The following is a 15391-nucleotide window of genomic DNA, read 5'->3' on the forward strand; positions in this document are numbered from 1 at the left end:
GGGCCCCCTTGAGGTGCTTTTTCACATTAAAAACATTAAATCTTTGATCCCCTCTCTGGATTATCTTAACCTTAGGTGTGCAAGATACTCCCAGCACCATCGTGGCTGAGTTACCCATCTTTCTGCTACTGATTTGAAAGGTCATATTTTTCAGAAACTCTCCTGCATATATTAACATTTGGAGGGAAGCAGGTGAACTGACTGGAAAGAACAGGAAACCTCTGGAGGGGGAAGAAGTGGAGAACCAAAACGAGAGGGGCAGAATCTCTCCAGCAAGCCTGACAAACATGCTACTGTGCACTCACGAGCTACGCAAGGACTCTGGACCACCGGCCACACAGATAACCAACTGGAACACAAATGCTTTTTAATATGAATATGGGCACAAAAACACACTATATAGCCAGAAATGATCATTCTAACAATACTGACATTATCATCTAAGAATACAGAAATTACATCTTTAAGGAATACCAAGAGCAAACCAAACTCTTTTAAGTCCTACAGAAGTACTGCGTTAGGGCAAAGGATGTTGACTTGGCTCTGGTCACAGTTCCATCATGTCTACCTTCTTTGTCAGTTCAGCTTCTATGGCATCCTAAAAGAAGAAATCCCATACATGAGGACAGAACACACACTGTAACTTCTAATGCTATCTGAAGTAAGGGAAGCAAAAAGAAAAACATTACAACAAATATTTTACAACACCACAACAAATATCAAATATACTTTTATATTTTTTAAGGTTTATTTGGAAGCCAGAGTTAGAGACAGAGAGGGAGATATCCTCCCCCTGCTGCTTCACTCCCCAAAGGGGCACCAGGGCGAGTGCTGGGCCAGCCTGAAGCTGGTTAGGCAGGACCTTCCTCTGAGTCTCCCACATGGGTACAGGGCCCTGTAGACCCTGGGCCATCTTCCGCTGCCATCCCAGACCAGTAGCAGAGAGCTGGATTGCAAGTGGAGCACCTGGGACTCGAATAGGTGCCCATATGAGATGCCAGGACCACCAACAGAGGATTAGCCTGAGCTGGCCCTCGGGTAAGCTCTTAGAATCAGATACCCCCTTACTTTGATTCCCTCTCCCTCTTCAGCCACGCTCTCAGACGCCTCATAGATTCTAATACATATCTGAGGGGGACAGCTTTGAGATGATCAGTCAGGGTAATGAAGAGATAATTCTGATGTTTTAATCCTAAAGCAGTACACTTCTCATCACTGCTGTCCTCAGGACTTCACATCTGCCAACAAGGACAAATTGTTTCTGCCAGTTTTACTTTTTTTCACTCCTTAATCCATCCTATCTTCTAGTCATAGAAAAATCATCCTGAAGCACAGGCCTGATCAACAGCATAAGTCAGGCCTGGCACAGCAGCCTAGCAGCAAAAGTTGTCACCTTACATACACCAGGATCCCATAAGGGCACCGGTTCTAATCCCGGCAGCTCCACTTCCCATTCAGCTCCCTGCTTGTGGCCTGGGAAAGCAGTTGAGGACAGCCTAAGGCCTTGGGACCCTGCACCCATGTGGGAGACTCGGAAGAAGCTCCTGCCTCCTGGTTTCAGATTAGCTCAGCTCTGGTCATTGCGGCCACTTGGGGAGTGAATTATTGGACGGAAGTTCTTCTTCTCTGTCTCTCCTCCTCTCCATATATGTGACTTTCCAATTTAAAAAACTACCAAAAAAAAAAAAAAGAGAGGAAAGGGTTTTAGCTCTTTCAGCATTCCTTTTATTTCTTTGACCAAAACACAAAAAATCCTAGAACTACTTACTAATTCTCGCTTTGCTTCTTCAATTTTCACTTGAGCAAGAGATGGATTCTTTTAAAATAAAACAAAAGAAAAGGTTATACTGCCTCACTCAGACACTAAAGGGAAAAAAGAGATCACAATTCTTTTCAAAAGCAAGAATCCTTACAGAGGAAATAACAAACACACGACACTGAGATTCCCACAGCCTTTAATCCATAAACATAAACTCACCAGCTTACGATCATTAGTACCCTTAAGGAAGACTGTAGGAAATGACTTAGGAAAAAAAAAGGAACAATTACCGGCATTAAGTCTAAATAGGACTCTAATTTTTTCTTCAAAGGTGCAGTCTGTCGTTTCAGTTCTGCAAGTTTCTGGGGATGGAAAAACACAAAGTCACAGAGAAATAGACACAGTGCAACCCAATCCTGCCCATCTCTGAAATAGAACATTAGAAAGAGTGGCATTCAGGTACCTCCGACACTGAATGAAAGCATTTCAAAGATCAATGGACAAACTCGCCTCCAACAGGGGCAGCAAGTACAAGAGGGTTAAAATGGTAAAGCTACACCCACTGATCAGGAATAATACCAGGCCGGCATGGTGGCACAGCAAGCTAATCCTCTGTCGGTAGCACTAGAATCCCATAATGACACCAGCCCACGTTCTGGACGCTCCACTTCCTGATTCAGGTCCCTGCTTATGGCCTGGGAACACAGCAGATGATGGCCCAAGTTTTTGGGCCCTTGCACCCACGTGCAAGGCCTGGAAGAAGCGCCTTTTGAATAAATATCGTTCATGGAAAAAGAAATTAAAAACGCGATTTGGAATGCAAGAAAGCTGTTATGGTGGGAGTGGGTTTCTTTCCTTTTTTTTTTTTAAAGATTTATTTAATTTTATTGTAAAGTTGGATATACAGAGAGGAGGAGAGACAGAGAGGAAGATCTTCCATCCACTGATTCACTCCACAAGTGGCCACAATGGCCGGAGCTGCACTGACCCGAAGCCAGGAGCCTCCTCCAGGTCTCCCCTACGGGTGCAGGGTACCAAGGCCTCCTCGACTGCCTTCTTAGGCCACATGCAGGGAGTTGGATGGGAAGCGTGGCCGCTGGGATTAGAACCAGTGCCCATATGGGATCCCAGCGTGTGCAAGGCAAAGACATCTGTTAGGCTACTGTGCCAGGCCCGGGAGTGGGTTTCTTACATAAAAATGAGTCCCACATGATCTCTCTGTCTCAACATGTGTTCACTTGCTTGTCTAACATGTTATGTAGAACTCAGCAAGAATCCCTCACAAGATGTGACTTAGCAAGATGCCCCCACGATGGAAGACTCCCCAGCTCCAACACCATCAGCTGAATAAACCGCTATGACTCCCCCAATCCCTAGTGTGCAGCATTCCCTGACCACAGAACTCAGGCTCAGGGATCCGCTCACCTCCGACAGTGCGACTAGGGACTGATGGGACAGGGAAGCGTCCATGCCCCGGGCGGACAGCTGCTCCTACAATGACCGAGAAAGGAAGCTCCAGTTGAAAGGCTGTTTTGAAGGTCACCATCATGAAAAAGTTTCATTCATCAGGAAACAGAGAGAACGGAAACCACAAATCATACATGCAAACTGACACAGGCATCCACGCCCTGAGATGCTGCCCACAGCCCCTTCCCGGACTCACACCCTCATGACAAGGTGGAACCCGCACTTAGGGACCTGAGCCTCGGAGCCCCCTGCCGGACCTGCAGCTACGAGGCCGAGTCACCTCGACCAGTCACCTTTCTTCTCCGGAGCCCCTCTCGCTTGTGAAAAAGGAGCTACTGCCGCTGCCTGGCTGCGAAGAGGGAGGTGGGAAAAAAGCCTGAAGAGCATGGACTGCACATCCTGGCCCCCGGGACACACCTCGGCAGCTTTGATGCCACATCGGAACTCCTCTGACTTGGCCTTCAGGAAGTCCATGTTCTGAAGACGGCTGTCAACCTTGGCCCTTTCCAAAGACAGATGCAGTTCTGCCTTCTTGAGATCCCTTTTAAAAAGCAAAAGGAGAACATGAACCTGTCCTCGCCAGTGAAATGACACAGAGAAAGAACCTCTGCAGCTTTCTGGATTCGTCTCTGGCTTACTAGTCAAGAGAAATAATCTAGTTTCTACACTTTCCTTTTTTTTTCTTAAAGATTATTGATTTTCTGAAAGAGTTACAGAGAGAGAGGGAGGGGGAAGCAAACAGATCTTCCACCTGCTGGTCTAGTCCCCTCATGGCTACAATGGTTCAGGTTGGGTCAGGCCAAAGCCAGGGGCCAGGAACTTTATCTGGATCTGTCTCATGAGTGGCAAGTGCCCAAACACTTGAGCCATCTTCCATTGCTTTTCCCAAATCAAGAACAGGAGCTGGATTGAAACTAAAATAGCTGGGACACAAGCCATAGAGGTTGCCAGGCGGAGGTTTAACAAGCTGTGCCACAGCGACAGCCCCTGGATTTTTCTATCATGAATTTAATATCCTAGACAACTCTGTATTCTCCCAGGTCACCTGCCATTCGGGAATTTTCCCAAGGAATACACAGTAATTTTTTTTTTTTTGAATACACAGTAATTTTTTTTTTTTAAAGATTTATTTTATTTTTATTGCAAAGTCAGATATACTGAGAGGAGGAGAGACAGAGAGGAAGTGGAGCTGCCGGGATTAGAACCAGCAGCCATATGGGATCAAGGCGAGGACCTTAGCCACTAGGCCACACTGCCGAGCCCGAATACACAGTAATTTTAAGATTAACGCAGGCTTGGGCCCAGCACGGTGGCCTAACAGCTAAAGTCCTACCTTGAATGCAGCGGGATCCCATATGGACGCCGGTTCTAATCCCGGCAGCTCCACTTCCCATCCAGCTCCCTGCTTGTGGCCTGGGAAAGTAATTGAGGACGGCCCAAGGCCTTGGGACCCTGCAGCTGCGTGGGAGACCTGGAAGAGTTCCTGCCTCCTGGGTTCAGATTGGCACAGCACCGGCTGTTGCAGTTACTTAGGGAGTGAGTCATTGGACAGAAGATCTTCCTCTCTGTCTCTCCTCCTCTCTGTATATCTGACTTTGCAATAAAAATAAATAAATCTTTTTAAAAAAAGGATTAACTCAGGCTAGTTATTCTTAGAAAAAGTTAGTCTGCAGTTCTTCAGAGTCCTAAAGCCTATTTGAAATAGAAGGTGCTGGATCCTTGCCTTACATCTGCCAGGATCCCTTGTAGGCACTGATTCACGTCCTGGCTTCTCCACTTCCCATCCAGCTCCCTGCTTGTGGTCTGGGAGGTCGGTGGAGATGACCCAACACCTTGGGGCCCTGCACCCACTTGGGGAATCCGGAGGGGCTCCTGGCTCTTGGTTTCAGAACAGCTTGGCTCTGACCATTGTGGCCACTTGGGGAGGTGACCCAGTGGACAGAGGATTTTTGATGTCTCTTTCTATGTATCTGCCTTTCCAATAGAAAAATGAAATGGATCTTTGAAGAAATAGGAGGACCTAAAGTCTTTCCACCAAGTATGATATTACATACTGCTTTGCACATATGTACTATTTTCTGAACAAATTTGGTATTTTTCCTTCTATGTTTATTTTTTTAAAAGATTTATTTTTATTAGACTGTCAGATATACAGAAATCAGGAGAAACAGAGAGGAAGATATTCTGTCTGATGGTTCACTCCCCAAGTGGCCACAACAGCTGGAGCTGAGATGATACAAAGTCAGGAGCCCGGAGCCTCTTCCGGGTCTCCCACACAGGTACAGGGTCCAAAGCTTTGGGCTGTCCTCAACTGCCTTCCCAGGCCACAAGCAGGGAGCTGAATGGGCAGTGGGGCTGCTAGGATTAGAACTAGCATCCTCTGGGATCCTGGTATGTGCATGGCAAGGACTTAAGCCGCTAGGCTACAGCACCGGGTCCTATTTTATTTTGAATTTTATGGTACAATTCATAGGCTCTGGGATTTCAACTGCCCATTCCTTATATTCCCTCCCCCCAAACTTATTTTTCCCATATTACTACAATAGTATTGTGCTTTACAAGCAGTCGTAAGTCCATCATTCTGTTTTTTAAATGTGTTCTAACATTGCTGGTACAGACAATGGCAGACAGTTCAGTATCCTATTGTCAAGATTTCTGAACAAATTTGTATACCACCAAATTACTTGTGTATTTACACAATCCTGACCCCCAGACTCTCATCTCTGGGGTCACAAGGACCTAAAAAAAGGCCCATGCCTTCAGAAGAAGAAAACCAGTTACAATAAAAGATGGGACAGAGCAAATATAATGGCACTTGAAGTGGTATACCAGCTTACAAGCTTAAAAAAAATCAAATACATTTGAATATCATAATGTGTATGCTAAATGTAAAAATAAATAAAAGGTAAGAAAGTAGATGAAGTAAAAAGTGAAAGTCCATATGCAATCATCCCCACTTCAAGTAATTTTCTACCTAAAAGAATGTTTTCTGGATCCTTTGTCCCAACATTTAAAAAAAAAAATCATATCTATAGCCAAAACTAAGTCTGACAATGTCCTGTTGTTACCTGTATAATAAAAGTTTGTCACCACTTTGAACTCAAGTACTTACTCTCTTAGGCATTTTTCTAATACTAAAGTAGCAGTTAGATTTTTTTCAAGTTTTCCCAACTCAAGCTTGATTTCTTCATTTTTGGATTTCATTCGAAAAAGATCAGATGTGAGATTATTCACTGCGGGGATAAAACTACAAGAAGAAAACTGGTCACATTAGAGAACACAATTAGTCCTCATCCCCAGAAAAAAATCTTAGCTCTGTGTGGCTTCTTATGATTGTGCTGTTTGATCCTGACGCCATTCCCAACACTTGAAAGGTCAGAACTAGTTCTAACTTACAGCTGTGTGGTTCTATGTACATTAGAGCGCGAGTTCTTACAGCTGTGTAGTTCTCGGAACAGCGGTAGTTGTAAGTCACAGCTGTGTTGTTCCCTGTACGTTACAGCGCTAGTTCTACCTAAGATGCGGTCATAAGCAGTACGCACCCAGGAGTCAGTCAGGATTAGACTCCCAGCTGTGCAGTTTACTCGTTTGCAGAAGTTATTTTACCCATTCCTCCTGTAGCTCAGTTTTCCTCTTAGCTGTTGGAAGATCATGTCATTACGGAGGTAAAGGATATATCACATGCAAAGATCCCTAGGCACCTAGCCACCTCTACCCGATACAGTGGGCACAGGACCAGAATTGACCACAACAATCCAAACACTGAGCTTATCCTTTCCTTGCTATTTACAGGGAACAAGGTGATACCTAAACCATTTCCAATACACACACAAGAACCAACCTTTATAAACCTAGTTCTGGAAGAAAACACTGAAATCTAACCAATACCAAATTTAACTCTATTAATTATACTTACCAGCAAAGATACAGGGTTAAGTAAAATTCAGTACTTTGGCACTTATTGTTGCTGCTTCATAAAGAGCAGCAATATCTCATAGCATCACAGCATGTATTACAACAGAAACAGCAATGGTCACAATAATTACCTAGCCAGGGAGGTGTCCTTTGTTTCAAGAGCCATCGCACTATCAACCAAAGCGTTCAGGTACCTGGACCCTGTGCTGGAGAGATTGGCAGGGGAGAAGTTCAAGCTCTCCATGAGAAGGTCTTGAAGATGCTTGGCTGAAAATACAAAGAGTTCCATGCTAAGATGTTTTCTTTGGGGGAAGGACAGGGGGGCTTCTTTCCAAACTTATAACATCTGTGTTGAGTTAGAACTCACTGCCTGGCATTCTACCCACCTGAAGTATATGTTCAGTGGTGATTAGTATATTCAAAATCGTATAGTTAGCAACACAATCTATTTTAGAATATTTCATCGTTCCCAAAATAAATCTCACATCCCTAGGCCATCTTTTTTTTATTTAAAAACTTTTTATTTATTTAAAAGACATACTGACATACTGAAAGAGGTTTTCCATCCTTTGGTTAACTCCCCACATGGTTGCATTGATTGGGGCGAGGCCAGGAACTCTGTCTGGTTCTCTTACATAGGCAGCAGATTTCCAAGTGCTTGAGCCATCCATCTTCCTGCTGCTTTCCGGCACTCCAATATGGGATTTGAGCCTCCCAAGTTGGGACCTAAGAGTTTCCCATCCAATTTTCTGTTAATGTATCCTGGGAATGAGCAGGTGGTTGGGGGCCCAACACCTACACAAGAGACCCAGCTGGAGCCTGCAGTGCTGGCCCAACCTTGGCTGCTGTGGGTATTTGCAGAGTGAACTCAGACAGCGGGGAGGGTCACTGCCTCTCTTTCTCTGTCACTGCCTTTGAAATAGTTGAAAATAATTACGTAAAAATATAGAACAGAAAGCAGAATAAAAGATGCTGGACAGACAAAAACTGAGACAATCTGCTGAGAAACCATCTTACAAGAAATACTAAAGGAAGTTCTTTAGGCCAAAAGCAAGTGATTCCAAATGGTATTTTGAATGCGCACGAAACACTCAAGTATCAGCAACTATTTTTTTTCTCTTTTACTAATTGACTTTAAAAACAACTATGAGGAAAAATTGAACACAACTGTATGATAGCTGCATATAATGTATTTTTGAGCCATAGAAAGATGCTGACAGCACCACAAAGGTTACCAATGGGTAGGATCCTATAAGGGTGTCCCGGGCTAAGGAAATTATTACTCATGGTGAGGCAACAGTTATGACAATGCATTGTCCAGTCTATAACATGATATAACATGTGTTACAATAACACCACAAAAAGGGAAACGAGGATACAGTTCATTGTAGAGCAGTACTGTTTCTCTACTGACTAGAATTAAACTAGTACAAATCTAAAGCTGGTTCTAATAAAATACAAATGGTAAACCTTAGAGCAAATACCCAAAAAAACCTCAAAAAGAAATAAAAACATGGGCCCAGTGTGGTAGCCTAGCAGCTAAGGTTCTTGCCTTGCACGCACCGGGATCCCATGTGGGCACTGGTTCTATTTCTTTTTTTTAAGATTTATTTATTTTATTACAAAGTCAGATATACAGAGAGGAGGAGAGACAGAGAGGAAGATCTTCTGTCCAATGACTCACTCCCCAAGCGAGCCGCAATAGCCAGTGCGCGCCGATCCAAAGCCAGGAACTAAGAACCTCTTCCAGGTCTCCCACGCGGGTGCAGGGTCCCAATGCATTGGGCCGTCCTCTCCTGCCTTCCCAGGCCACAAGCAGGAAGCTGGATGGGAAGTGGAGCTGCCGGGATTAGAACCGGTGCCCAGATGGGATCCCGGGGCATTGAAGGCGAGGACTTTAGCTGCTAGGCCACACTGCTGGGCCCGTGGGCACTGGTTCTAAACCCAGCAGCCTTGCTTCCCATCCAGCTCTCTGCTTGTGGCATGGGAAGGCAGTCCCAGACCTTTGGGACCCTGCACCTGCATGGGAGACCCAGAGGCTCCTGGATCCTAGCTTCAGATTGGTTCAGCTCTGGCTATTGCGGCCTCTTGGGGAGTGAATCAGTGAATGGAAGATCTTCCTCTCTGTCTCTCCTCTCTGTATATCTCACTTTCCAATTAAAAAAAAAATCTTAAAAAAAAAATAAAAACACTGCAGAAATTAGAATGCTAATCAGAAAATATTTACTTAATGCAGGAGTGTGGAATCTTTCTTCTGTCAAGGTTATTGATTACTATTTTCTTTTAAGGATTTATTTTTACTTGAAAGAGTTAGAGGAAGAGATAGAGAGAGCTCTTCCATCTGATGGTTCACTCCACAAATGGCAGCAATGTTCAAAGCTGATCTAGTCTGAAGCTGGGAGTCAGGAGTCCAAGACTTCCACTGTTTTCCAGGCCTAGCAGACAGCTGGATTGGAGGTGGAGCAGCCGGGTCCGGAACTAGCTTCCATGAGGGATCCAATAGTGCCACAGGTAGAGGATTATTCTGAAACTCCACCGCACCAGCCTCCCCCCAGTTTGAATATCTGCTATATCATTTACAGACCACACAAAATAACTGACTTAAAAATTAGCCTGTTCCAGATTCACTGAATTTGAAATCTGCCTGCAGATGCCTTGGCAGGACCAGACCAAATGATTCTGCTGGCCTCAGGTAGCTTGTAGGCCAGACATTGTCCATCTGTGACTTAATTATTTATTTATTTATTTTTATTGGGAAAGCAGATATACAGAGAAAAGCAGATAAAAAGACCCTCCATGCACTAATTCACTCTGCAAGTGGCTCTAATGGCCAGAGCCAAGCAGATCTGAAGTCAAGTGCCAAAACCTCCTCCAGGTCTCCCACACTGATACAGGGTCCCAAGGCTTTGGGCCACCATCCATTGCCCTCCCAGGACACGAGCAGGGAGCTTGATAGGAAGCAGAGCAGCCATGAACCAGAGCCCACATGGGATATCAGCACACGTAAAGTGAGGATTTAGCAATTAGGCTCTCACGCTGGGCCCTTCATCTGTGATTTAATGCAAAACAAAGTAGAAAAAAAGAACAGAGAAACAAAACCAGGCATGAGACACATAAAAGCAGAAGTCAGATGTCATGCAAGTGCAACTATAGCTATAACAGCATTAAGTCTGAATGGATAAAAGCAGTCCAGGACCCAGTGCAATAGCCTAGTGGTTAAATCCTCACCTTGCATCTGCCAGGATCCAATATAGGCACCAGTTCGTATCTCAGCAGCTCCAGTTTCCATCCAGCTTGTGTCCTGGGAAAGCAGTAAAGAATGGCCCAAAGCCTTGGGACTCTGCACCCGTATAAGAGACACAAAAAACACTCCTGGCTTCCGGTTTCGGTTTGGCTCAGCTCCAGCCATTGTGACCACCTGGGGAGTGAACCAGTGGACAGAAGATCTTTCTGTCTCTCCTCTCTGTATATTCGCCTTTCCAACAACAACAACAAAAAGTTATCATTAAAATAAAAAAAAACAGTCTGCACCCAGCATGGTGGCCTAGCAGCTAATGTCCTCACCTTGCACATACTGGGATCCCATACGGGTGTCGGTTCTAATCCTGGCAGCCCCCACTTCCCATCGAGCTTCCTGTGTGTGGCCTGGGAAGGAGGCCTTGGGATCCTGCACCCACGTGGGAGACCCAGAAGAAGTTTCTGGCTCCTGGCCTAAGACAGCTGTTGCAGCCACTTATGGAGTGAACCAGCAGATGGAAGATCTTTTCTCTGTATCTCTTCTCTGTAAATGTGACTTTCCAATAAAGATAACTAAATCATTAAAAAACATACATATATATGTACATATGGAGAAACTGTATGAAACAAAAACTGACAAAAATAAATGGAGAAGCAGAGTTCAACAATAGTTGGAGACTTTAATATCTCACTTTCCAAAATGAAAACTGGGCAGAAGATCAACGTGGAAACAAGACAGAACAACAGTATGATTAACTAATCTAAAACATACTTATAGAGTCCTCCAGGGGAAGGCTTTCAGCACAGTGGTTTAGTAATTCATATCCCATTCTTTTTTTTTTTTTTTAAGATTTATTTATCTTTACTGTAAGAAGATTTTAGAGAAGAGACAGAAAGATTTTTCATCCACTGGTTTACTCTACAAATGTTTGCAGCACCCGTAGCTGAGCTGATATGAAGTCAGGAGACAGGAGCCTCTTCTGGTTCTCCCATGTGGGTGCAGGGTACTGAGGGCTTGGGCCATCCTCTATTGCTTTCCGAGACTATAAGCGGGGAGCTGGATGGGAAGTGGAACAGCCGGGACACAAATAGGTACCCATATGGGATGTCGCTATTGCAGGGGGAGGATTAACTAATCGTGCCATGGTGATGGGCCAACCCACATCCCGTTCTGCAGTTGTGGGTTTGAATACCACCTCTGCCTCCGATTCCAGCTAACTGCTCACGCACACCCTTGGAGGCAGCGGCTTGGCTGCCACCCTCATGGGAGATACTGGTTAGGTTCCAAGGCCCTGACTTCATCCTGGCTCAACACTAGCTATTGCTGGCACGTAGAGTGTGAGACAGCTGGTGGAAGATCTGTCTCTTTGCCTCCCAAATAAGAAAGGAATGAAGCAGGGAAGAAAGAAAAAAGAAAAAAATCTTAAGCATGAGATTTTTCTAGACCTAAAGTTCATTTCTTTTTTTTTTTTTTTTCTCTTTTACTGCAAATTCAGATATACACAGAGAGGAGGAGAGACAGAGAGGAAGATCTTCCATCCGATGAGTCACAAGTGACTGCAACGGCCAGTGCTGCACCAATCCAAAGCCAGGAGCCCAGATCTTCTTCCACGTCTCCCACATGGGTACAGGGTCCCAAGGCCTTGGGCCATCCTCAACTGCCTTCCCAGGTCACAAGCAGGGAGCTGGACGGGAAGCGGGGCTGCCAGGACTAGAACCGGTGCCCATATGGGATCCCGGCATATTCAAGGCGAGGACTTTAGTCGCTAGGCCACCGCACCAGGCCCTAAAGTTCATTTCTCTGTACTATTTTTAGTAACTACAAAAGTCAAGTCACTTAGAAATAAAACAGCTGCAAACATGATTAGAAGGAGTAGCATGTGGGGAGTTTTGGGATGATGAATGAAGCTGTTACGCAGCTGGCTCTAGGGGCAGTTACAGATATTGTGTGTAAAGATTACACCAAAACAGGCAATTTTACTGTCAATTGTAGCGAGAAAAATGGGGGGAAGGAGAGAAAAAATTGGGAAGCACATATGCAATAATGCAATAGAATATTAATTTCACTATGCTCAAAATATTATATGTGACAAATACCACCCACTGGGTTAAAAATAGAGCAAAATGTGGGTGTTATATGCTCTACCTTTGGGATACTCTTCTAAGACCTTCACCATGTTCACTTTTGTGGCTTTCCTTATAAAAACACTAGGTGTGTTGAAAATACTTTTTTTTTTTTAAAGTGAAGTAATCCCAGGAGAAAACAAAAAGCAACCCCTGACACACAGTAGTAATTAGTTCAAGTGCCCTACTTCACTGCCGGTGCCATGCTGGCTTGCGGGGCCCAAAGCATGGGACAGGAGACAGATTAAACAAACCTGTAAATAAAAAGCCATCAGGTGTCTTTCGCACCAACCTGATAAGTTGAGGCTCTTTTCACAAGTCTTAGGCTATTTTTCTTTTACTCTTTGAGTATAAACACAGTAACGCTATGAGCCTTATTGAACAGAAACGTATCCAGGTAACACAGTAAGTCATCTGCAATACACCAGCACCTCCGAGCGCTGCAAACGCAGGAGCCTCTATTGTTACGCCATACCCTGAGCTCAGGACCCCACCTTACCTTCCGATTCATACTCGCTCGCTTTCTGTTTCAAGTCTTCCGTTACCAGCTGGACATCTCTGTCGCGGACCCTGTTGCGCTCTGCAAGGTGATACAAAACCTCTGTGGTCCGTGGGTTCACCTCATACTGTGGAATGGGATGATCTCCAAATATTTTTTTCAACCACGCAGCAATCTAACCGCAAAAAGGAAGAGAAGTATGATTATTATTTTGGTACGCAGGCTTTGATAAAGTGATCCAACACAAACTACATGCCATGCCTGCTGTGGCGTCCTACATTACATCCTAACTCGTCTTTAGGTAGACATTACGCGTATGCGTCAGGATATAAGCGCAGGTGTGAAAATCCTAGCAGCGCACAGCAGTGACGCGCTAGCTGAGTCTGACAGGTGGGTTTCGGCGCTCAAGTCCCACTCCAGTCAGCTCCAAGGGATTTCGTGACTGCGGCTGCTCAAAAGCTCCCCAAGCCCTGGGTTTCCAGGCGAGGGAGTCCGGGGAAGAAAGATTAACTCCCTTTTGCGGGCGGGTTCCCAAGACACGGGAATCACACAGATGGTGAAAGGCAGCACCAAAGATGGGCGTGCGGGGAAGGGGACAGAGAAGAAAGCCGACGCGGCTGCGCTCGGGAGACGCGTCGACAGCACCGGCAAGTCCCAGACGCGGTTTTCGGGAGCCACAAGAGCCTCCTCTCGCCCATTACCTGCGCCTCCTTCGTCTCCGGCGCCTCCATAGCCGTCGCTCCCGCCACTTTGCGCGGAACTCCTCGGGGGGGAAGCGGCCCCGCCTACGCGCCGTTGGCCCCCTCCCCTTGCCGCCCGGGGCTTTCTGGGAGTTGTGGTCCTGTTTTACCTCCTCGCAGCCATCTGGCCTCCGCAGTATCATCTTAAGAAATGAGAAGTAAAGCTGCCTGTGGTTTATTTTTATTTCTAGCTTGAGTCACGTATCTTTAAGGAAGAAAAAGAACTTGAAATCTGGGGTATTGGTTAACTCCTGGGGTCCGTGCAGTGGGTGTGGACGACAGTAAGGTGTGAAGAGAACAGCTCCCCTGCATGGCAAAACCTGGCAGATGTCTCCTTCGGCACTCCCTTTTTGCATGGACACTCAACAACCCTACTAAGATTTCTGTAATCTGTTGAGGCATTGTTGCCCCTATAAGATGGTTTTTGCAACAGATGTGAGCTTTGGAGTTAATGTTACTGATAATGTCTTGATGAGTGGACCTTTAACTACACATAGCAGTACAATCAAGTCAGTCCATGCTGTTTCTGGACACCTTACTGTGTGCCTACCCATTGGCCTGGAATCTGGCCCAGACATGTAACATGCCTTCTGGTAAATGGCTTGATAAGAATCATAGAAACTAATGGAGGTGATGGGAGTATGAGCTGAAACTGCTATGGCAAAAACTATATAGTTACTGTGACCCTAAATGTTAGCCTGTCCTTGAAACTCTTTGGAGCATAGAAAATGTATCTGTTTTAACCGCTTTTATAATTGTTTTTGACTAGAGGAATTATAGGGTGAATTATAGAGATATGCTTTTTATTATTGTTTGACTGTTTATGAGGTTGTAAAGCCTGCAGTTGTAGGGGAATTTAATGTTTGAAACTTTCTGTCTTGGATCTTTATGTTTTTTCCCTTTTGATGTATTTTTCCCAGTAAGTGATAAGTAAGTTATAGAAACAGAAATGTAGTGAGAATGTATTATTAATTAGTAGGTAACCATATTGCCTTGGCCTTGGAATCCCGGCAAGCACCCGGTGGCTACTACTGAAGAATGACTAAAGGCTTGCTTTGAAGAAACTGATTATAGTAACTTACAGAATTATCTTTAAGAGCACCTGTTTGGCCATGCAGTAAAAATTAATTAATCGAACATCTGTGCATGCTGGCTTAGTTCTGAAGTTAAAGATAGTAACAATAAAACATTTGTGCAGAGGCTTGTGATGTGTCTGAGTAAATAAAAAGGACAGCTTCTTGAGCTGTTACAAGAGGGCACCAAGTGATAGTGTCTGGTGCGTTCAAGGCAAGGACGTTAGCCACTAGGTCACCATGCCAAGCCCTATTCATGACTTATTTATTTTTATTGGAAAGGCAAAATCACAGAGAAAAGGGGAGACAGAAATATGTTCCATTCATTGATCCACTCCCTTAATGGCTACAATGGTCTGAGTTGAGCCGTTCCAAAGGTAGCATCCAGGAGCTTTTTCACGTCTCCCATGCAGCTGCAGATTCCCAAGGCTTTGGCTCATCCTCCACTGCTTTTCTTATGCCTAAGTAGGAAGTGCAGCAGCCTGGACCTGAATTAGTGCCCATATGGGATCCTGGCACTTTAAGGTGAGGAGTTAGCCATTGGAAGGATTCTTTTAAAAAAGATTTATTATTTTGA

General features: G+C 44.9%; 1 protein-coding gene across 1 annotated transcript; it reads right to left on the reverse strand.

Annotated features, from left to right (window-relative positions):
* Positions 1-350: 350 nt before the first annotated feature.
* On the reverse strand, positions 351-13858 carry HAUS1 (HAUS augmin like complex subunit 1). Its single transcript, XM_004579525.3, has 9 exons — positions 13703-13858; positions 13002-13176; positions 7273-7408; positions 6339-6473; positions 3644-3767; positions 3185-3250; positions 2050-2121; positions 1769-1816; positions 351-598 (listed from the first exon to the last, which is right to left on the reverse strand). Exons 1-9 carry the CDS (start codon positions 13730-13732, stop codon positions 548-550), a joined length of 837 nt encoding a protein of 278 aa, XP_004579582.2. The 5' UTR covers positions 13733-13858; the 3' UTR covers positions 351-547.
* Positions 13859-15391: the final 1533 nt, after the last annotated feature.

This window comes from Ochotona princeps, chromosome 18, assembly GCF_030435755.1.
Source record: "Ochotona princeps isolate mOchPri1 chromosome 18, mOchPri1.hap1, whole genome shotgun sequence".
Taxonomy (NCBI): domain Eukaryota; kingdom Metazoa; phylum Chordata; class Mammalia; order Lagomorpha; family Ochotonidae; genus Ochotona; species Ochotona princeps.